The sequence below is a fragment of the Canis lupus genome, chromosome 7 (assembly GCF_048164855.1).
Source record: "Canis lupus baileyi chromosome 7, mCanLup2.hap1, whole genome shotgun sequence".
NCBI lineage: Eukaryota > Metazoa > Chordata > Mammalia > Carnivora > Canidae > Canis > Canis lupus.
Window position 1 is genome coordinate 4,966,014 of NC_132844.1, and position 26,436 is coordinate 4,992,449.

Below are 26,436 nucleotides of genomic sequence, written 5' to 3' on the forward strand. Positions count from 1 at the left end.
TCAATACTTCCTTTATGGCAGTGGACGCCACTGAGTAACCTTTGTTAAAGTCTCCTCTCCCATTGCTGTCATGTCTAAGTCAGCATCTCCCAAAGAGTCTGAGCAGCTTCAGAATCTCTGTAAGAGGTTTGAGCTTTAAAAGAACTGATGAGGGCAGCCCTGATGGCTCAGCAGTTTAGCGCCGCCTTCAGCCCAGGGCGTGATCCTGGAGACCCGGGATCAAATCCCATGTCGGGCTCCCTGCATGGAGCCTGCTTCTCCCTCTGCCTGTGTCTCTGCCTCTCTCTCTGTCTCTCTCATGAATGAATAAATAAAAATCTTTAAAAATAAATAAACAAACTGATGAAAGTCTGAGGAGCCATTTTGAGCAATGGGGAACGCTTACAGACTGTGTGTAATGAGGGATCCAAACATCACGCGCTCCAGAGGCTTTGGTCACCTATGCCTTTGTGGAGGAGGTGGATGCAGCCATGAATGCAAGACCACACCAAGTGGATGGAGGAGTTGCGGGACCAAAGAGGGACATCTCAAGAGAAGATTCTCAAAGCCCACTTAACTGCGAAAAAGCTTTTTGATGGTAGCATTAAAGAAGACACTCAAGAACATCATCTAAGAGATTATTTTGAACAGTATGGGAAAATTGAAGTGACTGAGATCATGACATGACTGAGGCCGTAGCAAAAAAAGAGGTCTTGCTTTTGTAACATTTGATGACCATGACTCTGTAGACAATTACATTCAAAAACACCAGACTGTGAATGGCCACAACTGTGAAGTAAGAAAAGCCCTATCTGAGCAAGAGATGGCTAGTGCTTCCTCCAAAGAGGTCGAAGTGGTTCTGGAAACTTTGGTGGTGGTCGTGGAGGTGGTTTTGGTGGGAATGACAAGTTTGGTCGTGGAGGGAACTTCACTGGGTGAGGTGGCTTTAGTGGCAGTCGAGGTAGTGGTGGATATGGTGGCAGGAGGATGGCTCTAACAGATTTGATAATGATGGGAACAACAATGATGGGAGATGGTGGAAGCTATAATGATTCTGGCAATTGTTAGACCCATGAAAGGAGGAAATTCTAGAGGCAGAAGCTCAGGCCCCTATGGTGGTGGAGGCCAATACTTTGCCAAACCACAAAACCAGGGTGGCTACAGTGGTTCCAGCAGCAGCAGCAGCTATGGCAGTGACAGAAGGTTTTAATTACTGCCAGGAAACAAACCTTAACAGGAGGCAAAGAACCGACAGGGAAGCTACAGGTTACAACAGATCTATGAACTCGGCCAAGCATAGTGGTGGCAGGGTGTAGCTGCTACAAAAAAAGAGATATTCAGACACTACTCATGCGTATGGGCAAAAAAAACTCGAGGACAGTATTTGTGAATAATTGTGTAACAGGTTAGTTTCTGTTCTGTGGAAAATGTAAAGCATTCCAACAAAGATTTTTTTTTTTTAAGATTTTATTTATTTATTCAGAGAGAGAGAGAGAGAGAGAGAGAGAGAGACGCGCACAGGCAGAGGGAGAAGCAGGCTCCATGCAGGGAGCCTGATGTGGGACTCGATCCAGGGTCCCCAGGATCAGACCCCGGGCTGCAAGCGGCGCTAAACCGCTGTGCCACCGGGGCTGCCCAGCAACAAAGGGTTTTAATGTAGATTTTTTTTTTTTTTTTTGCACTCATGCTGTTGATTGCTAAATGTGGTAAGTCTGATCATGACGCTGAGTAAATGTGTCTTTTTAAAAAATGTGCCGTGTAAAGTTAGTCTGCTCTGAAACTATCTTGGTAAACTACCCAACCAGTGCAAAGTTAGAATTCCTTCAGGGTGACGCCAGGTTCCATCCTAAATTTATTTGCAACCTGTTTGGGCACAGAAGCCACCGTCTCCACAAACCTCAGTGTAGGTGAACTGACAGTTAATGCGTTGTGACCTGGAGTTCACCGTTCAAAAGGTGGCCCAAGCAAAGTCCTGGAGTTTATTTGGTTATTATGATTTTGACACATCCTATGCAATATATCTAAATCGAATTATGGTATCAGATAAAATTATAGATAGGATTAAAGCTTGTGTATCGTCCATTATCATGTGTAATCAATAAGTGACTTAAAAAAAAAAAAGCGACTTAATACTCTTCCCAAAAAATTAAAATTATTTTGTAAGTAGTCAATACTTATAGTGACTCGTTCTCATATTTTGACTATCCTAAAACTATATTTATGAACAGAGAATAAAAGCTAAAGACTTAAGACTGTATTTTCAACTTTTAAGCTAAAATATAATTTTTTGTTTCATTCCCTCACATTGCAAATGAATTAGTGGTCCAAGAATGACACAGGCTACTTTTTAACATTATTCTATACTAAGAATAAAATAAAAAGCTAAAACTGCTGCAAAACATACATAGCCCTTTAAGAGCCAGCATCCCAGAGTTAATTATTTATTTAAATTATTTACTACCACTGTTGCCTTTCCTACTGCATCATATAAACAGTATTTTTGGGATCCCTGGGTGGCGCAGCGGTTTGGCGCCTGCCTTTGGCCCAGGGCGCGATCCTGGAGACCCAGGATCGAATCCCACATCAGGCTCCCGGTGCATGGAGCCTGCTACTCCCTCTGCCTATGTCTCTGCCTCTCTCTCTCTCTCTCTCTCTCTCTGTGACTATCATAAATAAATAAAAATTAAAAAAAAAAAAGATATGATTTAAAAAAATAAAATAAAATAAAATAAACAGTATTTTTAAATGAAAGCTAATGTAAACAACCAACTAAACATTCACATGAAGTAACAGAATTTCATACAACCTATAGTATGGGCAATCCTTACTCAACATGGTTGAAGCTCTTACTATAAAAGATTTTCACCAGTTTGGGATTTTGTATACAAAGAATGTGATATGAATAATAAAAACCTTTAAAAGCCACCAAAATAAAAGAAAAAAATCTAATAGAAAAAATTATTTAACTGAATGACGAGTTTATGAAGGCGAATGGGTGTTAGTCTGAACTTTCCATTGATTCTAAGCACCTCTACTCTGGTTCCAATTAAGGACTGTACAAATCTAGAAACAAACAGACAAGAAACAAACATCCTCTGCCCTAGGACCAGATGTCACCTGTTGCTTCCCTGTTCACCATGACTTTTCTTGACATTCTCTGCTTTAAACTCTGAACCTTAACTCTCTACACTTAGGACGTGTGCCTAAGATCTGTCTGTGTGATCTGGGGCCTGAGTGGACCCACCAGACCCAGTGATTCTTCCACTTACTGTCTGTGCCACCCTTTCCCAGCTGCTCCTGCTCCCAGGTCTATGGGGCCTGTTAAGTGTACAGACGGTAGGAGAGAGTGACACAACATCCTGACCACAATGTGTAGTGATAAGCATCATTCTATGACCCAGAATACACATCAAAAAAATATAACTAACAAGTTATATGAAACAGTATTTAACATTTCGGTCACTAATATTTTTCACAGTGTGAAAACCCAGAACTAGAAGAAACTACAACAGATGAGCTTTATCTGAATAGTCTGGAAGGCACTAAAAATTCAAAACACTATATTAGTACTATGACTATAATAAACTAAAAACATCGTAATTATGTGACATTCTTGAACTAACAGTCTGAATTAAGTTTTTTAAAAAGATTATTTGAGAGACAGAAAGGGAGAGTACAAGCAAACATACACAGTGAAGGGCAGAGGGAGAGAGAGAAACTTAAGCAGACTCTGCGCTGAGCATGGAGCCCAATGTGGGGCTCAATCTGAAAACCCTGAGATCATGTCTAAGCTGAAATCAAGGGTCAGATGCTTAACCTACTATGCCAACCTACTGCCCCTGAATTAAGCTTTTTTTTTAACAGAAAAAAGGAAATAATTCTAATAAATCATATACATACTTACGAAATAAAATGTCCCCAGGCACCTGCAATATATATCTAAAATAAAACCAACTAGCCTTAAATTTTAATCATCTCATTCATTAAGGCTAATTTTACATAAAATAACCATCCCTAGAAGTTTGGCCACATCTTAGAACATAGATTCCTAGAATGACTCAATTTCCTGGTAGAATTGAATCACCTGTTGCTTGAGAGTAAATAGGAGGATGAGGTTTGGCCTGGCAATAAAAACAGGCAAGTGAAAAAAGAAATACTGGTGGAGAGGTCTTGAAAATAAGGAGGTAGATGTGAAAAAGAGATAATGTAACATGCAATTCCAAAACAAACTAAAAATGGAAGGCTATAATGGAATAATGAGGTGAAAGTGAAGGTCTAGCTAGTAGTCCGGCGGTGGGGGGGCGGGGGGGTGTACTTGGGCGGCTCAGTCAGTTGAGCATCTGCCTTTGGCTTGCTCAGGTTATGACTCCAGGATTCCAGGATAGAGTCCTGTGTCCTACTCCCTGCTCAGTGGGGAGCTTGCTTCTCCCTCTCCCTCTTCCCCCTGCTCATGCTCTCTCTTTCTCTCTCAAATAAATAAGTAAAGGGGCACCTGGGTGGTGCAGTCGGTTAAGCATCTGCCTTCGGCTCAGGCCATGATCCCAGGGTTCTGGGATGGAGCCCCATATCAGGCTCCCTGCTCATAGGGGAGTGCTTCTCCTCTCCTACCTGCTCATGCTGTCTCTCACCATCTGTATTGCTATCTCTGTCTCTCTCTCTCAAATAAATAAATAAAATCAGGGATCCCTGGGTGGCTCAGTAGGTTTGGTGCCTGCCTTCAGCCCAGGGCCTGATCCTGGAGACCCGGGATCAAGTCCCACATCAGGCTTCCTGCATGGAGCCTGCTTCTCCCTCTGCCTGTGTCTCTGCCTCTCTCTCTGTCTCTCATGAATAAATGAATAAAATCTTTAAATAAATAAATAAATAAATAAATAAATAAATAAATAAATGTAAGAATTAAAAAAAATAAACTTAAAATAATAGTCTGTGTAGAAACTGCCAATGTAAGCATAGTGACTTTTACAGTTATGGATATGCTTCACAAGTGAACACTTAGTATTCAATTTAAATGGCTCTTGTTAAGAGTAAGATCTGACAATAATAGTTCTGTGGTCTGATATAGAAGCTACACGGTATTGGAAGTATTTCTTTGCTTAGGAAGTGAAATGCAAAGAGTGGAGGAGTTGGCATGCATAATCAGCCAGTGCTCACACCCCACTAACTGGTGACCAAGTTAGCAACAGTGAAGGTGAAATGGGGATATAGTGCTCATCTCCAAGGAGTCATGAATTGCCCTAAAGATAAGCTGTAATAAAATGATAGCTCCCACCATAATAAAGCATCAGTTTACACACTTTACCAAACACCTTCCAAAGTATCATCTTCACTGATTAGCATTTTCACATATATCATCTCATTTGATATTGTTATATCTATTTAATTTTTTTAAAGATTTATTTATGTATTTGAGAGAGGGGGAGAGTATGAGGAGGGGCAGAGGAAGAGGATCTCAAGCATATTCCCCACTGAGCATGGAGCCTGAAGGGGCTTGATCTCACGATCCTGAGATCATGACCTGAGCAGAAATCAAGAGTTGGACACTTAATTGATTAAGCCACCCAGGTGCGCCTGATATTGTTATATACCTATTTAATACTTGATTGCGATTGAAGGTCAAGGAAGTAACTGATTTGTCATGTCACAAAAAATCATCTAAATGGCAAACACAAGCTTTCAACCCAAACATTCTGTCTCTAAATCTAATCTCAGGCCACTGTTCTACCTTGTACCTGAAGAAGCTGCTGTCGCTAAGTAAGGAACTGGTAAGAGCCTTTCTCAAACCCACTGAAAACTTGGAAGGCAGTCCTCTTTTTAAGGGAGCCTAGGCAAAGGAGTAAAATTATATATTTTATTATTTTACAATTAATTATATATTAATTATATATTTTATATATTTTATAATTCCCAACTATACCATGACCCTCAAAGACCCACAAATAAGAACAATTATGTAATTTTCCATTACAAAATTCAGTATGTATTCTTTCAACACTCTGGTTATACCATTTACTACATGTATGACTCCAGGTCACCAAGAGAATTCCTCTGGGGCTTAATCCCCAAATCTACCTAATAGGGAAAGTAATTTCAGGCTTACACAGGGTACCTCCTAAATCTAAATGAAGTAACTATTTGATGGAACAGAAGCCAGAAGCAGAATTCTGAGAGAGCAGAAACCCCGACTGGACCCAGAAGCAAAATCAGGACAGTTTTCTTGCCTTTCTAAGACTATTTACTACCTTCTATTTTATAATACCATTCAAACAAAGGAGTCACAAAGATGCAAAACTTAAGTACTGAACTAGCATTCTGGTGGCCAGCAGCCTTACTGTAGGATCAGCTAAAGTATCCTAGGTTTCAAACGGGGCTCACTTTTAAAACTCTGGTATTTCTGAAATTCCATAAAATAGGTTCTGTGACAATTCAGAGGGAGAGGATAGCATGTAAACTGTGGGCCCAGACAAGAGTTAATAATCACTCTGAAGTCTGTCAGGAGATCCCCATATGTATTATATTCTATATATATAGATAGATAAATATAGATATATTTTAAATATAGAGATCCCCATATGTATTATATTCTATATATAGATATAGATATATTTTAAAAATATATATTTTTTAAAATTTATTTATTCATGAGAGACACACAGAGAGAGGCAGAGACACAGGCAGAGGAAGAAACAGGTTCCCTGTGGGGAGCCCGATGTGGGAGTCAATCCCAGAACCCTGGGATCATGCCCCAAGCTGAAGGCAGATGCTCAACCACTAAGCCACCCAGGAGTCCCAACAGACCTTATTTTAAAAGATAAAATGAAACTCGCTTTTTTTTTTTTAAATCTCCGAGCACAGAATAAAAATAGTTTTCTTATTTAAGTTACACAACTGTAACAGTACTCTTCACCACAAGATGTCACTACTGCCCAAGAGCAATATTACAAAATGCTTTTTACTTTTATGCTATCTTACCTTAACATCTTTTAGAGAGACAAACTTCTCGATACCTAATTCAATCATATCCAGCACATGGTAATCATACATACGACCTCGAAGGAAAATACATTTTCTTGTTAGCATTTATTTTTCCCAAACATCCAACTTTAATGGTATGTTCAAACTGGCATGTTCAAAATGTTAGAATCTGCCTCTTTTTTTCTTCTTAGGCCCCACCAAATATGTTCCCTCTTTCTTAAGCTTTCAATTCTATCTAGAATAAATAAATTGTTGCAGTCTTGGCCTTGAAAGAATCTTAAAAATCATTTAACCAAACTCCCTTATTTTATGAGTAAATAAAGGCCCACAGAGGGAAAGGGACTTGCTTACACCAGTGACTATGCCAGACCAAGTGTCAATACTTACCAGGGAAGGGTTAATTTATATGGCTAGGTGTACTACTTTGTTTTTTTCTCTAACACTGATTTAAGAGGTACATATGTTTTATATTAGGAAAATTTCTGCAAATTTAGGTGAAGTAGTATTTACATGCCTATTCTTTACCTGCAGTCTGGTAGATAAAAAATTTTATTCAAAGTCACAAGAAGGAAAAAAAAAAAGAGAGAGAAAAAAGGAAACATTTTCACAAAGAAATGTTAAAAAACTAGCTTAGCACTCACTTGTTACTCCTGAACCCGCAATACCATCAATTATTCTGAGTCACAAGCTGTAAATAACAGTATTTATAAAGTAAATGATATTTACCTATTACTAGATTATTTGGCCGCTTCTTATTATGGGAGCCAAACATAAATAAAGAACAATCTGACTTCTTTGAAAAGAATTCCTGTAAAACCAAAAAAACTCCAGTTAATGCATTAATATAAGAACTTTAAAAACAGTAATGAGGGCAGCCTCGGTAGCTCAGCGGTTTAGTGCTGCCTGCAGCCCAGGGCGTGATCCTGGAAACCCAGGATCGAGTCACACGTCAAGCTCTCTGCATGGAGCCTGCTTCTCTCCCTCTGCCTGTGTCTCTGCCTCTCTCTCTGTGTCTATGAATAAATAAATAAAAAATCTTTAAAAAGAATAAAAATAAAAACAGTAACGAATACTTAATGAACTAGATAGGAATAAACAATAGAAAAGGACTTTATTTCTAGCTTTTTACTTCAATTTTTCTGATTTGAGGTACCTAAGAAAAATATATAAATTGAAGACTAAAAATATACTGGAAAGTTTAGGTTAATAAATTAAATGAGACTATTTTCAACTATGCAGCTTTGGATTAACACACTATTTCATTTGTTGAATAAACGCCTTTATTCATTAGACATTACTGCTATCATCAATGGTACATCTTACCATGCATTAAAATACACATGAATAGGGACACTTCAGGGTTCAAAAAGCCTAAAACTTTTTTTTTCTTAAAGATTTTAAAAATGTATTTATTTGAGAAAGTGAGAGCAAGGTGGGGGGGAACATGAGCAGGGAAGAAGAGCAGAGGGAGAGGAAGAAGCAGACTCCCCACTAAGCACAGACCGGTGTGGGGCTCAATCCCAGGACCCCGAGATCATGACCTGAACTGAAGGCAGACCTTAACCGACTGAACCACACAGGGGTCCCTAAACCTCTAACTCTAGATGAAACGATCATAATCCTCAAGTTTTCTTTACAGGTTACAAGACTCCCTGGGGTGTGGACTCCTAGTTTGGTTTTCATTCATTCCAGTGTTTAAGCAGAAGCAAACAGGGCAAAAAACTACCAAACCTGCCTATCCACCTGATATAGAGGATGTAGAGTCAGAAAGTCCAAGAATTCTGGCTCTGCCATTTACTGTCAGATCTGGTCAACCTTTCTAAGAATTAGTTTTATCATGTGTAAATCGCAGACAATAAGACCTTCCTACAAAAATCTGCAAAGGCCACATGAAAGTCATATGGGCAAGTACCTTATCCTGTGTCTAGTACAAAGCAGGCATTCCAAAAAAGGATTCTTAGGGGTGCCTGGGTGGCTCAGTCAGTTGATGTCCAACTCCTGACTTCAGCTTGGGTCTTGATCTCAGGGTCGGGAGTTCAAGCCCTACACTGGGCTCTAGTCTGCCCAGTGTGGAACCCACTTAAAAAAAAAAAAAAATTTAAGTGTCCAAATAAATGAAAATGCTTTCTTAAAAAAATTTTTTTTACATTCTTACTATCACTAACACCCCAAAGCCATCCATGAGCTACCTCTCACATAACTATAGTACTCATCTGTTGTTGTTCTCCATAAGAAGTCCAGTTTTTGTTCAAACTAGAGAAAACATTGTCAAATTATCTGCAAAAGGCCAGTAAATACTTTTAAGCCTTTTACAAGCTTTTTTTAAATAAAGAAACCCTAAAAAAAGAGAAAGAAACCCTTTAAAAATATAAAAATTATAAAAATTAAAAATATATATATATAAAAATTATTCGTAGTTTATATATCTCACAGAAACAGGGATTTGGCCCACAAATTTGCCAACTCTGTTCTAAAGCAGTTCCAAGATCGTAGTATAAGAAATGTGCTACTGGAAAAAAAAAGTGCTACTGGAGGGATACATGGTCAGGAGGAGGAATTCAACCACATTTCCAACATGACCACTGTTTCCACAGCCATTCTGAGTTCTAGTAATCTGAGATTTTCTATGTCCAGTGAAATATCTGCTATCTCTGGAAGTGGGAGATGAAAGAGAGGAAAACTCACAATTTCAAGTGTAAGAAAAGCTGTCGTATCAAAACTAGATTTTTTTTTTAAGATTTTATTTATTTATTCATGAGAGACAGAGGGGGGGGGGGGGGGGCAGGCAAAGACACAGGCAGAGGGAGAAGCAGGCTCCATGCAGAGAGCCTGACGTGGGACTCGATCCCAGGACCCCGGGATCACGACATGGGCTGAAGGCGGCACTAAACCACTGAGCCACCCAGGCTGCCCTCAAAACTGTATTGAAAAAGAAATACAGGTGGACGCCTGGGTGGCTCAATGGTTGAGTGTCTGCCTTCAGCTCAGGGCATGATCCCAGGGTCCAGGGATCAAGTCCTGCATCGGGCTCCCTGCATGGAGCCTGCTTCTCCCTCTGCCTGTGTCTCTGCCTCTCTCTCTCTGCCTCTCATGAATAAATAAATAAAATCTTAAAAAAAAAAAAAAAAAAAACAGAAAAAAGTACGGGGATGCCTGGGTGGCTCAGTGGTTGAGCGTCTGCCTTTGGCTCAGGGTGAGATCCCAGGTCTGGGGATCAAGTCCCGAAGCTCCCTGCTTCTCTCTCTGCCTATGTCTCTGCCTCTGTGTGTGTGTGTCTCTCATGAATAAATAAATATCTTTTAAAAAGAAAACAAGAAAGAAAAGGAAGTACAGAATGCTACAAATTCTACATCACATCACTGCTACAAAGTGATCACTCAACTAAAAGCATCATGGTGCCTAGACAAAACAAGCCCTTGATAAGCAGTATATGAGAGACAGAATTTTGGGTTAGAGCCCTTACTTTCAATTTCATAATCTCTTCAACAAATGACTGAAAACTCAAAACTACAATGAAAGTAATTTTGTAAAAAACTGAATATTGGAACAACTGGGTGGCTCAGTGGTTGAGCATCTGCCTTCGGCTCAGGGCATAATCCTGTAGTCCCAGGATCGAGTCCCACATCAGGCTCCCTACATGGAGCCTGCTTCTCCCTCCGCCTATGTCTCTGCCTCTCTGTCATGAATGAATAAATAAAAATCTTTTAAACAACCCCTCAATATTGGGGTACCTGGGTTGCTCTGTCAGTTGAGCATCTGCCTTTGGCTCAAGTCATGGGCCTGGGGTCCTGGGGTCAGGCCCTAAATTAGGCTCCCTGCTTGGTGGGGAGTCTGCTTATCCCTCTGCCCCTTTCCCTGCTTGTGCTCTCTCAAATAAATAAAATGAAAAAAAATTTTTTTCAAAAACTAAATTTTGATTTTTCTTAAAAAAATGTTATAATTTTTAATTAGTAGTTAGTTGCTACATTGGAATTAAGATGTCCAATTTTGCCTTCTAATTAATTACTAAGATTCTATTCAAAAGTTCTTTCTTCTAAATTCACTAACCAGGGGTGCCTGGGTGGCTCAGTCGTTTGAGCATCTGAATCTTGATTTCAGCTCAGGTTATGATCTCAGGATCCTGGGCTGGAGCCCTGTGGTGGGCTCTGTATGCTCAGCAGGGAGTCTCCTTGAGGATTCTTTCCCTCCACTCCTCCCCCACATGTGCGTACCTGCGCACGCATTCTCTAAAGTAAGTATTTAAATAAAGAAATAAAAGAAATTCACTAACTAAAAGGAAAAACAAATAAGTAATGGTGTTCCCCTTAGGAGAACATAATTCCATTCTGATTTTTTTTCAGTATCTTTTACTTTCCTTTTTTTTTAAAGTAAGCTCTAGGCTCAATGTGGGGTTTGAACTCATAACCCAGAGATCAAGAGTCACATGCTCGGGACGCCTGGGTGGCTTAGTGGTTGAGCATCTGCCCTTGGCTCAGGGCATGATCCCTGGTCCAGGATGGGAGTCCCTCATCAGGCTCCCTGCAGAGGGCCTGCTTCTGTCTCTGTCTCTGCCTCTCTCTCTGTATCTCTCATGAATAAATAAATTAAATTTAAAAAAAAAGAAGAGAGTCACATGCTCTACTGACTGTGCCAGCCAGGCATCTCCCATTCTGACTTTTTTAAGCTCAATTTATTTTAACCCACTTATTCCCTTAAGATTTTCTTTAAAAGGAAGCAATAAAATCACATGCACAAAGTCCATCATTCACTATTCACTATTTACTATACACTATTCTTTATCTTCTAATTTCATTCACTAGCTTTTTTCATTTAGTTTGGTTGCCAATACACTCAAAAAGGAATTCAATTAGTAAACAACTGACAACTGTTAGCAACAGTTCAAGCAGCATTCCTTGTTCTAAAAATACCCAAAGAAAGAAGTCAGGTTTTGAAAAATAAAACCTGCTTTATAAAAAGACCTGTAACAAGCTTCCTTTAGATAATCTACTAATTATACACATAAAATATAATTCAATTTTTAAAAATTGTGAATGTATTTGCAAGCAGTGAATAGTAATACTAGTCATAGTGAAATGTAAGATCTATAGTCATATTTTTGAAAGTATAAGTCTTATTTCAAAATAATAAATATCTTATTTCTCCTCCACTTTGTATTAAAATTACCTCATATAGGATGATTTCTAATTCAAAACATCACAAATTAGGAATACCAAAGGAGTAGTAATTAGTTTGAGTAATCATTTATTTATACGCTCTCTTAAATCAGAAAGATTCTTGAGGTGCCTGGATGGCACAGTTAAGTGACTGACTCCTGGTTTCAGCTTAGGTTGTGACCTCAGGGTCATGGGATCAAGCCCTGCATTGGGGTCTGCCTTCATCTTGGAGTGTGCTTGAGATTGTATTTCCCTTTCCCTCTGGTCCTACCCTCCCTCCATGTGCCCTAAAATAAAAAACAAACAAAAAGATTGTTGTACTCACCAATGATGTCTGATCCTCAAATGGTCTTGTAATGTTTTTCCTAAGAATATTTTTAAAAGGTTACCTTAATTTCAATAATCTTAAGCTATTCACCCATAACAATTAAGTAATATATTAAGATAATTTAATGTTCAGATGATCAAAAATGAAACTGGAGGGATATTCATTCATTCAAACATGTATTTAGTACCTATCACGTACCAGGCACTGTTATAAGAGCTAAGGATCCTAGAAAACAAACAAGATTCTTGCTTTCGTGGAGCATTCTAGTGGAAAAATTAAATTTCAAAAAGTAGTAACTGTAGGGACAAAATTAAATAGGGTAGTCTGTTATGAAGAGTAGAAAATGAATATTTGAGCTGAGATTTGATAGATGAAGAATATGCTGTTCAAAAGTTTTGAGGCTAAGCACATTCTAAGAAGAATGAACAGAATAAGCAAATATCCTGAGATGGAAACAAGCCTAGACTATTCAAGAAATGGAAAGAAGGAGAGTATCACTGAAGCTTGGTGTCCAAAGGGAAAATGGTGGGGCATGAGATCAAAGATGTAGACATGGCCCAGATGATATAGGGCCTTGTTGGTCAAGGTAATGAACGTAGATATTGAGTAACAGGAAGCACTAAAGAGTTTCAGGAAGGAGTGATAAAAAGATCAGACTCGGGCAGCCCCGATGGTGCAGCGGTTTGGCGCCGCTTGCAGCCTGGGGTGTGATCCTGGAGATCCTCCTCCCTGCATGGAGCCTGCTTCTCCCTCTGTCTGTGTCTCTGCCTCTCTCTCTGTGTCTATGAATAAATAAATAAAATCTTTAAATAAAATAAATTCACCTTTAAAAATAAAAAAAAAAAGATCAGACTCAAATTTTCTATTTAAAGGACTGTTCTGTCCACAGTGTGAGAATGCACTGTAGTATGGCAAGACTGGAAAGAGTTAATAAGAAGCTATCACAGAAATCCAGGAGAGAGAGAAATAAATGGTGCTTTGGACCAAGAACCCTAGTAGAACTGAAGAAGCAGTGAATAAAACGCGCTATTTTTCAAGTAAACAGGAAAGAAATACAAATATATTTTTTTCTTTGCTTAAATATGCATAAAGAAATTCTGGTAAAATACATGATAAACTGAGACGTAGTTGTTCTGAGAAGAGTATATTTTCACTTATAATTTTTGATTTCCAATCATGTAAACAAAGCTTCTATAAAATAGTTCAGGGATGCTGAGTGGCTCAGCGGCTGAGTGTCTGCCTTCGGCTCAGGGCATGATCCTGGAGTCCTGGGATCGAGTCCCACATGGGGCTTCCTGCAGGGAAGCAGTAAGTGTGCTTGAGATTGTATGTGTGTCTCTGCCTGTGTCTCTGCCTCTCTCTCTCTGTGTGTCTCTCATGAATAAATAAATAAAATCTTTTATTTAAAAAAGTTCATAATTTTTAGGAAGCAAAATCTATATATAACATGATCTCAATTTTGTTTAAAGAATAAAATGGGACTCCTGGGTGACTCAGTTAGTTGAGCAGCCGACTCTTGATTTCAGCTCAGGTCATTATCTCAGGGTCCAGGGTCAAGCCCCACCCCGGGCTCTATGCTCAGAGGGAAATCTGCTTTAAGGATTCTCTTTCCCCCTCTCCCTCCATCTCTCTCCTTGTTCACATGCACGCACACATGTAAACATAAATAAATCTTTAAAAAAGAATTAACGTAAAGACGTGAAATATCTGTACAGATGTGAAAAGGGATGAAGGGGAGTGGGAGATACCAGCTTCCAGTTATGGAATCCATAAGTCATGGAAATAGAAACGCCTGAGTGGCTCAGTGGTTAAGCGTCTGCCTTCGGCTCAGGGCAGGATCCCAAGAGTCCTGGGATTGAGTCCTGCATCGGGCTCCCGGTAGGGAGCCCGCATTTCCCTCTCCCTATGTCTCTGCCTCTCCCTATGTGTCTCTCATAAATAAAATCTTAAAAAAAAAAAAAAAAGTCATGGGGGGATCCCTGGGTGGCTCAGCGGTTTAGCACCTGCCTTTGGCCCAGGGTGTGATCATGGAGTCCCGGGATCGAGTCCCGTATTGGGCTCCCTGCATGGAGCCTGCTTCCCCTTCTGCCTGTGTCTCTGCCTCTCTCTGTCTCTCATGAATAAATAAAATATTTAAAAAAAAGTCATAGAAATAAAAGACACAGCATAAACATTATAACAGTGACAGAAGATAGCTACACTTGTAGTGAGTATAGAGCATAATGTACACATTTGTCAAATCACTAGGTTTTACACTTGAAAATAATGTAACATTGTGTGTCAACTATACTCAAATGAAAAAAAGAAAAAATGTACAGGAAAAAATATGTCAGAATGTACATAGTGCTATGGGTGATTATTACATTAATCTAATTAAGAGAAATATTTATTACTCTCATAGAAGAAAAGTATTATTTTTAATGATGCAAGGCAAAGAAAAATTATTGCAGCATTTATGATTAATAGCAAACTATAATTCACAAATTAGCAAATATAACCTGTTGGAAACATGGAAAATGCAGATTAAACAAAGTATGATTTTTACTTCTTAGCTTAAAAATATAAACCAGGGGATCCCTGGGTGGCACAGAGGTTTGGCGCCTGCCTTTGGCCCAGGGCGTGATCCTGGAGACCCGGGATCGAATCCCACATCGGGCTCCCGGTGCATGGAGCCTGCTTCTCCCTCTGCCTGTGTCTCTGCGCCTCTCTCTCTCTCTGTGACTATCATAAATAAATAAAAATTTTAAAAAATAATAAAAAATAAATAAATAAATAAACCAGAAGTAGGTAATGGCCCATGGAACTTGTATATAGCACTCTGCCAAAAGGACAATCTTTTCAAAAAGTAATATAATTAATATGCTCTACTGGGCATGAAGTTGTACCCGGTAATTTTATGTCTAAGAATCTCATATAGGAACTAATTCAAAAGGATAACTCATTCCTGTAAAAATGGTCATTTAAGCATTATAAGAACAGCAAAAAAGAAAAACCCAAATTCCCCCAAATTAAGGTAAGTTACAAGTAAATTTTAGTGTAACCACTTAATAGACATTATACTAGCAATGAAAATAATACCTAAAGGATCAATTATCAATAGGAAAATAGTTACAATATAAATAAAAAAGGCTTAATATAAAATTTAACATATGGCAACAACACAGGTAATTTGGGGGCATTTTGTTAAATGAAAGAAGATAGACTCCAGAGGCTATATGATTCCATTTATGTAACATTCTGAAAAAGGAAAAACTATAAGGATGAAAAACAGTTCACTGGTTAACGGGGAGGAGGAGGACAACAAGAGCACACTGCACTAAAAAATTTTCAGGATGGGGATCCCTGGGTGGCACAGCGGTTTAGCGCCTGCCTTTGGCCCAGGGCATGATCCTGGAGACCCGGGATCGAATCCCACGTCGGGCTCCCGGTGCATGGAGCCTGCTTCTCCCTCTCTCTCTCTCTCTGTGTGTGTGTGTGTGTGTGTGTGTGACTATCATAAATAAATAAAAATTAAAAAAAAATTTTTCAGGATGATGGAACTGTTTCTGTATCATGAACTGTAGTGGCCGACACAGTTCAATGCATTTTTCAAAACCGATAAAAGTGTATACCACAGAGTAAATTTTACATACGTAAATTAAAACAACAACCAGGAGGGACACCTCAGAGTCCCTGGATTGAGTCCCACATTAAGCTCCCTGCATGAAGCCTGCTTCTCCCTCTGCCTATGTCTCTGCCTCTCTCTGTGTGTCTCTCATGAATAAATAAATAAAATCTTAAAAAACAACAACCAGGATGTGGAGAAAAACCCAAAACAGAATTCAAACTATAATAAATGACCCTAACTGTATTTTAAAGGAACAACACAGACACATTAAAGAGGCAGAAAAAACCTAACTTATGTTACATTGGAAAACAGTATTTGTACTGGATACTCTAAACTTAAAAAGAACTATTTACACATTTTATCCTCTAGTTATTTTGTTAATTTGTTTCTTATAGGGCTAGAAATTCTGAAACTATGTATGTACTAAAATGATACAAATAAATATATATGGACTATCAATAAAGAAAGCCAAGTTTCCTACTGTCAGAAGAAGAAAAGTTACAAGAAAAGAAGAAAGGCTGGAATGAAGTCTGTGGCATTGGAATGGAACTGAAGTATTAGTATGAACTCATGATTCTTCAGGAAGTATCAGTATGAACTCAGAGTTTTTCAAATATAGGTAAATATAAATTTAGATGTGTGCATGCATAGGCATCTAGGGACAATGACACTCCCACAGCAACAGAGTATACTTAGTGCCCAGATCTTTATTTCTAAATTATCAATTTCCAATATACAGAAACAGGTCTCCATAGAGAAGGGGTTGATTTCAGGGTTGCCACAAAGAAAAAGTAAAGATGAGCTTGGAGCATCTTGTGGCACCAGAAAGGAAGTACTCAAATACAAGGAGCATATTGAAAGAGGACAGGAGCCGAACTGAAAGAGATCCCAACGGCCAAATGTAGAAGTTGAGCAACAAAATAATAACGTTGGACTGTAACTCCAAAGAATAAATAACTGTAAATCCACACTAATATAAATGAGTAATTCAACAAGGAGAAAGGAGAGATTTTCTTCATAAAATTCCAACTAATAAATATATAACAAGGAAGATAGAAAACCACTATCAGAACACCAGGAGCAATCACCTCTGTAGACAAGATCCATCGATGGATGCTAAAATTTATAAGAAAAAGTGTGGAGAGAAAGGATTATTTGCATAGTCTTTGCATGGTCTCAAAATATTTCCTCTAAACATTTATTAATTATAAGAGGAAAAATAGTTAATGTATAGTGGAGAAACCAAGCAGACACCACTTTAACCAAGGTTAATGCTACCAGCATAAGATATCCTGTGCTCCCTGTTATAATTTACTGAGAAAAGCACATCACTTTTCTGGTATTCTTGCCAAAAATGCATAAGGCTCCATCTATTCATGAGAAATTTAAGACAAATCAAATTGAGGGATATTTTACAAAATAATTAACAAGTATTCATCAAAATTGTCAAAGTCATCAAAAAAGGAAAGACTAAGGAACTATCACAAATGGGAGAGCAAGGAGACATGACAATTAAATGCAATGTAGGATCCTGGAAGAGAAAAAGGATATTACTGGAAAAACTGGTGCAAACCAAATCAAGTACATTATTATACCAATGTTAATTTCTTTTGATAACTATGGTTACACAAGATGCAACATTAAGTGCCTGAAGGTCATGAGAACTCTACTAATTTCTGTTAACTTTTCTGGAAGGCCATAATCGTTTCAAAATAATATATATGTACTAAGATTCTAACTATGTAATCATATTTAATACAAGTAAAAACACAAACTGGAACAAAATAAAATTTAAAAATACTAATAGATATATAAAGAACTATCATATTTTTTAAACAAAATAGTTTTCTGAATCTCCCATAAGGTAACTGTTACTTTTATAATAGAACAATGTAAGTTAAAATAAGTCAGTACTTACTTTTTATACAGAACACCATAAGGTTTTTTCAGTGCATACTGTAAAACATAATTTATAGCTTTCAAAACAAATTACATTCAGAAAAGCAGAAGTAAAAGTAAAATTGCATTGTATCAGGCATTATACAGGATCACAGGGTCCCAGGGTCCTATTCTAATGTCTTCTGCTTGGCTCCCTTTTAATCACTTATATAACCCTGCAACATAAGCTTAATATCCTCTTAGACTGGACTTTCTCAAAGTTTCTACGTCCTTTCAAAAATCTATACAACTCAAATAATTCCTTTCATTTCTTTAAATTCCCATTCCGTTCTTTCCAGGCAAACTCTTTTGACAGTAGAAAGAAAAGCAAAAGAAAATATAAAAAATAAATCCTATCAGGAAAGGCTGAAAGAGTTGAAGTAACGTTGTCTGAAGACCAGAGAAAGAGTCCCAGAAATGACAATCAGAACGCTAGTTGGAGTTTAAAACACAGCCCTTTAAAAAATTCCTGTCACTGAACCCTCATTTTTTTCTTACTTCTTTCCACTCATTCATTAATAATCACTTATTACCTTTAGGGTCAGTTCTGCTCTACCATAAGGAATAAAAAAAGATTTAAGGCATCCCCTTGCATTAGGGAAAGGGGTAAATAAGGGAAATAATGAAAAGAAAAATGATCATTCATCAACAATCAGAATTGATGAACAAGGGAAATTCAGCAGTAAAAGCTCTTTTTAAGTACTAAATCTTCTTAAGTTTTATTTGTTTTAGTGATCTCTACAGCCAACGTGGGACTCAAACTCACAACACCAGGATCAAGAGTCAATGCTCTTCCAAGTCAGCCAGGTGTCCCTTCAGTACTACAAGTTTTGATAATTCTTGACCAAGTGGTTCCCTGCTTTGGTGTCATGCACGTTACCACAGTGACAACTCAAGAATCATCAATATGAATGTTAACTACTGCAATAACCTGTAATATTGTTCTGTTCCCAAGGCTTACTTAAATACAGGGCCAGAATCCTACCAACACAATGACACTGACACAAAGGATGAGCATGTATTAGACATTCAGATATCCAAACTATAGTGTTTAACAAGCTTTTTGAGTTTAGTCAAGTATAAAAATCTATTCAATTACTTAATTTCACTCAAAGAACCTGTTGTATTCAAGGCCTAAATATTCAACCACCAACTAGGTGTCTCCATAGACTTGTGCCTTTCAATCACTGATTAAACATTTGTTGAGCATCTACCATGTTCCACAAACTGGGCTAAAAATCAGGTTATGGAGGTAGAAAAAAAACATAAAACTTTTATCTTCATCACTTATAATTATAGGACCTGAACTGAACATTATCACTTCTCTCTCTAAACCTGCTCCACCTGGTATATTCTCGAATTGGCACTGCCACTCAAGAATTCAATCCAGACACCATGGCCACACTCTTCTACCCTCAACATCCAGTCTCTCCGATCATCTCTCATTTTCACTGGCACTACCACACTCCAGATACTCATGATCTCAATAACAGCAATGGCTGAATCAGTTTCCTACGTTTGCTCTCAGTTTTCTCTGGTCAAACTGATTAAAAGGGCTGATCATGGGAAGCCCGGGTGGCTTAGCGGTTTAGTGCCTGCCTTCAGCCCAGGGCATGATCCTGGAGTTCCGGGATCAAGTCCCACGTTGGGCTCCCTGCATGGAGCCTGCTTCTCCCTCTGCCTGTGTCTCTGCCTCTCTCTCTCTCTCTCATGAATAAATAAATAAAATCTTTAAAAAATAAAAAATAGACTTAAAAAAAAAGAAGGGCTGATCATATCTGTCATCTCCAATCTTTCAATGGTTCCTTAGAGCTTTCAGACCAAAGCTCAAACTCCATGTACTATCTGGTTCCTGTCTGTTCCTCTAGCTCCACTGAGCCAACTTTCCTTTAGCCATCCCCAGTTATTTGCAGTTCCCCAAATGCATCATGATCGTTCACATTCCCTTTCGCACATGTTTTTTCCTCAGCCCTGGAAGACTTCCTCCTCCTCTCCCTCTCCTCCTACTTGCTCTAACTCCTTCTCCAAAAGGAAGTTTAAGTATCTCCTCTGGTAAGCGCAACCTGTGTGTGGCTGCCCCTATGGGATTTTAACTCTGCCTCCCATCCCACCCTGTACATGCTTTCACCGCAGCACTAAATTCACAATGCTATAGTTTATAATTCTTACTTGCCTGTCTCCATTATCAAGCTCATTGAAGGGATAGGTGTGTCTTATATTAACTATTAATCCTCAGCACCTAGCACAGTACTTGGTATTGCTGAAGGAATAGACAGTGATACGCAGTTATTTCAGGTCACAAACTAGGTAAGTCCCTTAAATGTTCCTTTAAATTGCCAAATTCTAGTAATCTAAATCAGGTGAAATTTACTAAGGGAACTACAGTATTTGCTTTAAGGAAAATCAGTGGTTAGTGTCCTGCCAAGGCAAATAACCTCCAACTTGAGATTTTCTCTAAGACTAGCAGTTCTTAGGACAGGGCAAACTTATCTATGTATTTCTCCAGCAGCCTAAACTACTATGCTGAAAACTTCCTAAAATAATTTCAAAACCATCTGAAAAATAAGTGGGCAGGGGTGCCTGGCTGGCTCAGTCAGTAGACTGTGCAACTTTTGATCTCAGGGTTGTTAAGTTCAAGCCCCTTGGTGGGTGCAGAGATTACTTAAAAATAAAATCTTTAAAAATTAAAAAATAAGGGACACCTGGGGGGCTCAGTGGTTGAGCGCCTGCCTTCGGCCCAGGGCGTGAGCCTGGAGCCTGCTTCTCCCTCCGCCTGTGTCTCTGCCTCTCTCTCTGTGTGTCTCTCATGAATAAATAAAATCTTTTTTAAAAATTAAAAAAATAAGTGTATATATATACATACCACATCTCTAAGTACTTGTGTCACCATTGAATTCGCATTTCCCCCTTTAATCAACATTGCATTTTTAATATTTTCACTGAGTTTCGGTTCTCTCTTCTCAAGGAATCTCTTTGCTCTTTTCGTTTTGGGCTTTCTGTTCAGAAAAATCACAATTTATAATAACTTAAAACATTATCCTCATGGTACAAAACCACAACTTGGCTAAGGTGCAAATTCTTAAAAACCAACAAATATTACATAACATTTATCAGTTAGGATTCTACCATTAAACAAAATCTCACTTTTCAGGGAGATATTAGTAGAGGGTTTTTAGTTGTTACTATTAACTGTTAATTTTATTAGCTTTTGGTTTTTTAAAAAAGGCTTTCCTTTTTTTTATATCCCCAGCAATTCTTATTACTGCTTTTTTCTAAACTTAAAAAAAAAAAAAATGTGGGCAGCCCGGGTGGCTCAGCTGTTTAGTGCCTGCCTTGGGCCCAGGGGGTGATCCACGTCCAGCTCCCTGCATGGAGCCTGCTTCTCCCTCTGCCTGTGTCTCTGCCTCTCTCTCGCTCTCTATGAAAAAATAAATAAATCTTAAAAAAAAAAAAAGGAAAAGGGAAAAAAATGTCTTTAAAGATTTAATGAATCCTGTGGCTATTTTTACTGCATTATTTTTTCTGCAGTCTTGCACACCAAAGAGCGATCTGTGAGCAGTCACTAAACACAGAGAGGCTACTAACTGCCTATCTTCCGTCCCGTTTTAAGACCACAATCCTTACCAGGAAGTATACAATACCCCACTCCAACATCACAGGCAAAATAGTCAAATATTATTGCCACCAAAGGGGGGGATAATGATGACTCATCATTTTATAGAGCCACTCTTAATGCTTATCTTCACCAAGATCCCAGGACACAGGTAAACTTATCTTCATTTCATAGATGAGGCAACTGAGGCCAGGGAGGTAATTTGGCCAAGGTCACACTATTCACAAGTAGGCCAATCTTCAAAATGAGCTAGATATGAAAACTCATCTAGACAAATCACTCTGCAAAATATGAAGGGACCACAAATTCATTATCCTGATTTTTATGATGGGACAGCAGGAATAGAATGTTTTTATACATTTCTGTTTTCAGAAAAAGGGCTTCACTTCTGCTTCCACCGTGTATCTTGCTTTTCCAACAGTTCTCTCCCATCTACTGAAAGAATTCCTCCTCTCTTAGGGAACTATGACCCTCCAATCTCCTCTCAGTCCTGTAGACACTTTGGGCAGAAAAAGAAAAACAGAATATACACATACTTAATTTACCACCCAGAGGGGGATCCCTGGGTGGCTCAGTGGGTTAGCGCCCGCCTTGGGCCCAGGACGTGACCCAGGAGTCCCGGGATCGAGTCCCACGTCAGGCTCCCTGCATGGAGCCTGCTTCTCCCTCTGCCTGTGTCTCTGCCTCTCTCTCTCTGTCGCTCATGAGTAAATAAATAAAACCTTAAAAAAAAAAAATTCTCCTCCAGATAAAGCGTCAAACAATATAAAGCTTCCAATCATGTACTGTTTGATGAAGACACAGGTGTGTTAAATCACGAAATGTGGGATCCCTGGGTGGCGCAGCGGTTTGGCGCCTGCCTTTGGCCCAGGGCGCGATCCTGGAGACCCGGGATCGAATCCCACATCGGGCTCCCGGTGCATGGAGCCTGCTTCTCCCTCTGCCTGTGTCTCTGCCTCTCTCTCTCTATCTGTGACTATCATAAATAAATAAAAAAAAAAATTAAAAAAAAAATCACGAAATGTTTGGTATGTCTATACCAAAAAGAAAAAAGGGCTCTATGCTCTATATTCCGTGTGAGCTGTCACTTGTCCCTGGCCAGCAGCCAATGCAAATCACATGTATTTGATCAGCTGCTTGTCCCCCATCAGACATAGAGAAGATGCGCAAAAATCTGAGTTAATGACCAAAAGAAGAATCTGTCGTTTTGATGGGGTCTCAACCCAGGCGTCTCCCAAGACGCAGCAGCGGGACGATGTAGGAGATCGATAAATATTTTCTGAACGCGCGGAAAACAAACATCGACCCGAGAACGAAAAAGCTCGCGCCCTTTCCTGCGTGCGGCGCAGCGAAGGCTCTACCCCCGCCAGGAATTCTCGCGGCTCCACGAAGCGCGATCAGGGCTCCACGTCCGCGAGGGCTGGGGGCGGGGGACCTCGGGCCCAAAGTCACCTGACGCCCGCGCCCGGACCCGCAGCGTCCCCTCCGCCGTCGGCTCCCGAGGCCTCGGCCGCTCGCGTCCTCACAGCGCTCGGGAAGCCAGGGCGTCTCCAGCCGGCCGGGAGGGAAGCGGCCACCATCCGGGCGCGCTCTCGGGCTCCCGGCGAGGGCACCCATCGGCCCGCCGCAGGCCCGCCCAACTGCCAAAGAGCGGGAGGAGCGAGGGGCAGCCCGGCGGAGCGGAGGCTTCCGCCCTCCTTCCCCCCGCGGGAGTCCCGCTCCCCAACGACCCCCGAGAGGGCCCCCAGCGCACTCACACGACTCGGTCCAGAGCGTCCATGGCTACGGCCACGCGGACCCGGCGGGAGGGGAGGGGCGCGCGTGCGCCGCGCGGCCACGCCCGATAGGCCAGCGCCCCGGAACGGGCGGGACCGGAACTTGCGCGGCACGCCACTTCCGGGGGCCGCCCCGTTCCCTTGGTTACAGATTTCGGTCTGGGCTCCTCGCCGGAAGTGGGCGCTCGCGGGGACACCGCGCGGAGCCGCTTCCAGCACGCGCCGGCGTGTAGACGTCTACGCGGAATGAGGTGTTCTCCTGCGGGGAGTCCCTCGGAATGCCGAGGCCGAGCTGGGCTCGTAGAGGATGTGCAGAGAGTAACGCCGCCGAGCCCCCCCCCCCGCCCCGCCCCGTTTTTGAATTGCCGCAGGTCACTGGGATTCAGTATATTCGCACAGGTGCAGCTAATCACCGCTACTGTCAGAACCCCTTTCTGGACCCCAAAGGAAACACCCTTCCAGTCCGGTAGCAGCCACCACCCGGGTCGCCGCCGACCCGCCGCTTCTGCGCGCAGCGAGCAGACGCACTCACGCCTGCCGGTTGCTGTGCGGCCTCCGCGGGGTTCACAGATGATCGTGTTGAAGGCTCAGGCGAGTAGCACGTGTCGGTACTTTATTATTATCATTGGTCACGAGAGACACCGAGAGAGAGAGGCAGAGACACAGGCAGAGGGAGGAGCGGGCTCCACGCAGGGAGCCGGACGCGGGACTCGATTCCGGGACCCCAGGATCACGCGCTGGCTGAAGGCGGCGCTAAACCGCTGCGCCGCCGGGGCTGCCCGGGTGTCGGTACCTCCATCGGTACATTTCATATTTTAGGACTGCATAATGTTCCATTCCACGAACGTTTGTTTATTCCTTCAAGAGATTTATGGATGTTTGGGGTTTTTTCCACTTTTTTTTTTATTATTATGAATTTGAACTTTTTTTGACTATTATGAATAGACTATTTTCCACTTTTTTTGACCATTATGAATTTGGTTTCCACTTTTTTTGACTATTATGAATCTGGTTTGAACATTCACGTACAAGTCTTTGTGTAGAGATTTCAGTTCTCGGGATCCCTGGGTGGCGCAGCGGTTTGGCGCCTGCCTTTGACCCAGGGCGCGATCCTGGAGACCCGGGATCGAATCCCATGTCGGGCTCCTGGTGCATGGAGCCTGCTTCTCCTTCTGCCTATGTCTCTGCCTCTCTCTCTCTGTGTGTGACTATCATAAATTAAAAAAAAAAAGATCTCAGTTCTCTAGGAGTAGAATTGCTGGATCACAGGGTACCCTGGGTCTGACACTTTGAGGAACTGCCAAAACTGTTCTCTGCCTGCAATGTCTTACATTCCCGCCTAGCAAAGGAACAGGGTTTGGTATTGGTATTTCTATTTCTATTTTTTATTTTATTTATTCATGAGAGACACAGGTCAAGGGAGAAGCAGGCTCCATGCAGGGAGCCGGATGTGGGACTCAATTCCAGGACCCCAGGGTAACGCCCTGGGCCGAAGCCTGCGCTAAACCGCTGGGCCATCCAGGGAACCCCTATTCTATTTTCTATTACCCCCACCTTCTGGTGTAAAAATAACACATTTATATTAGAGTGCTACAAGTTTGAAGTCTGAAATTAGTTTTGCAGATCTAAAACTAATATGTCGGAATCCCTGGGTGGCGCAGCTGTTTGGCGCCTGCCTTTGGCCCAGGGCGCGATCCTGGAGACCCGGGATCGAATCCCACATCGGGCTCCCGGTGCATGGAGCCTGCTTCTCCCTCTGCCTGTGTCTCTGCCTCTTTCTCTCTCTCTGTGACTATCTAAAAATTAAAATTAAAATTAAAAAAAAAAGAAAACTAATATGTCACAGTCATGCGCTTTTTGTATGAAGAAATAAGGACGTGTACTTAATATCATAAGCTACAGCTTTCTATCATATTATCTTTTTTCTCATGGAAGCAAAACATTCCCAATGTCCCATCTTGAAACTTTTAGCATTTGTAGTGATGAAATGTTTTGTAAATATACACCAATGACCTAGACTAATCCTTCCTTGTGGGAAATGTATGTTCTTTTAAGTTTACATGGAAGTAAAACACTTGAAATGCTATATGTACCATATTTCCTGAATTTTCTGTACGTGATCTCAATGACATTAGATCAGAATACTATAATCATATTTTCATGACTAGAGTTCATCGTGCATCAAATTGGGCAAGAAAAATTTGATTTTGACTGATAGTGTTCTCACCTGTGTAACAGAGATTTACAGGTTCTAATCCCTTAGGTTAGGAATCCTACCCATTCTTAGCATTACCAATTATGTGCAGAGTGACTGCACAATTGTAGTTTTTATTTTTTAAAGATTTTTTTATTCATGAGAGACACACACACGGGGGGGGGGGGGGGGGCAGAGGGAGAAGCAGGCTCCCTGTGGGAGCCCGATGTGGGACTTGATCCCGGGACCCCAGGATCACACCCTGACCTGAAGGGAGACGCTCAGCCACTGAGCCACCCAGCGTCCCTGACTCTGACACTCCTGAATCCCTCTTATAAAAGCCTTGTAATTACATGTGGCCCACCTGGATAATCCACATCATCGCTTATCTCAAGATCCTTTACTTACTCATAAAGCAAAATTCCTTTGGCCAAGTAAGGTAACACATTCACAGATCCCTGAGTAAGGACATCTTTTGAGGGGAGCACTATTCTATCAACCACAAGTTCCAGTTTTCCTACTCTTTAGCAAATACTGCTATGGTCCATCTTTTTTTATTAAGCCATACCTGGGTGTGAAGTGGTATCTCAATGTGGTTTTCATTTGCATTTCCCTGAGGGCAAATGATGTTGAAATCTTTTCATGGGCTGATTGGACATTTATAGGTTTATCTCCTTTAGAAAAATGTCTATTTAGATTATTTGCTCATTTTAAAAACTGTGTTGTCTTTGTTGTGGAGTGTACATAAATTCTTTATATATTCTAGACATGAGACCTTTATCTGATACACAATTTGCAGATATTTTCTCCCATTGAGTATCTTCATTTTCTAGAGTGTCCTTTGAAGCAAAAGTTTTCAATTTTGCTGAAGTCCAAT

General features: G+C 40.5%; 1 protein-coding gene across 3 annotated transcripts in view; it reads right to left on the bottom strand.

Annotated features, from left to right (window-relative positions):
- The window catches only part of RPF2 (ribosome production factor 2 homolog), a 40,749-nt gene extending 17,249 nt beyond the window's left edge, over nt 1-23,500 (bottom strand). The window contains exons 1-7 of one of the 3 annotated variants that reach the window (XM_072831746.1): nt 23,348-23,369; nt 21,949-22,089; nt 20,841-20,973; nt 17,958-17,995; nt 12,430-12,469; nt 7,678-7,759; nt 6,949-7,025 (exon numbers count right to left, since the gene is read on the bottom strand). In XM_072831746.1, the coding sequence (XP_072687847.1) occupies nt 6,949-7,025; nt 7,678-7,759; nt 12,430-12,469; nt 17,958-17,995; nt 20,841-20,973; nt 21,949-22,022 (444 nt within the window). In that variant the 5' untranslated portion in view covers nt 22,023-22,089; nt 23,348-23,369. The other 2 variants (XM_072831744.1, XM_072831747.1) reach the window with 2 other exon arrangements.
- Between the last annotated feature and the right edge of the window lie 2,936 nt (nt 23,501-26,436).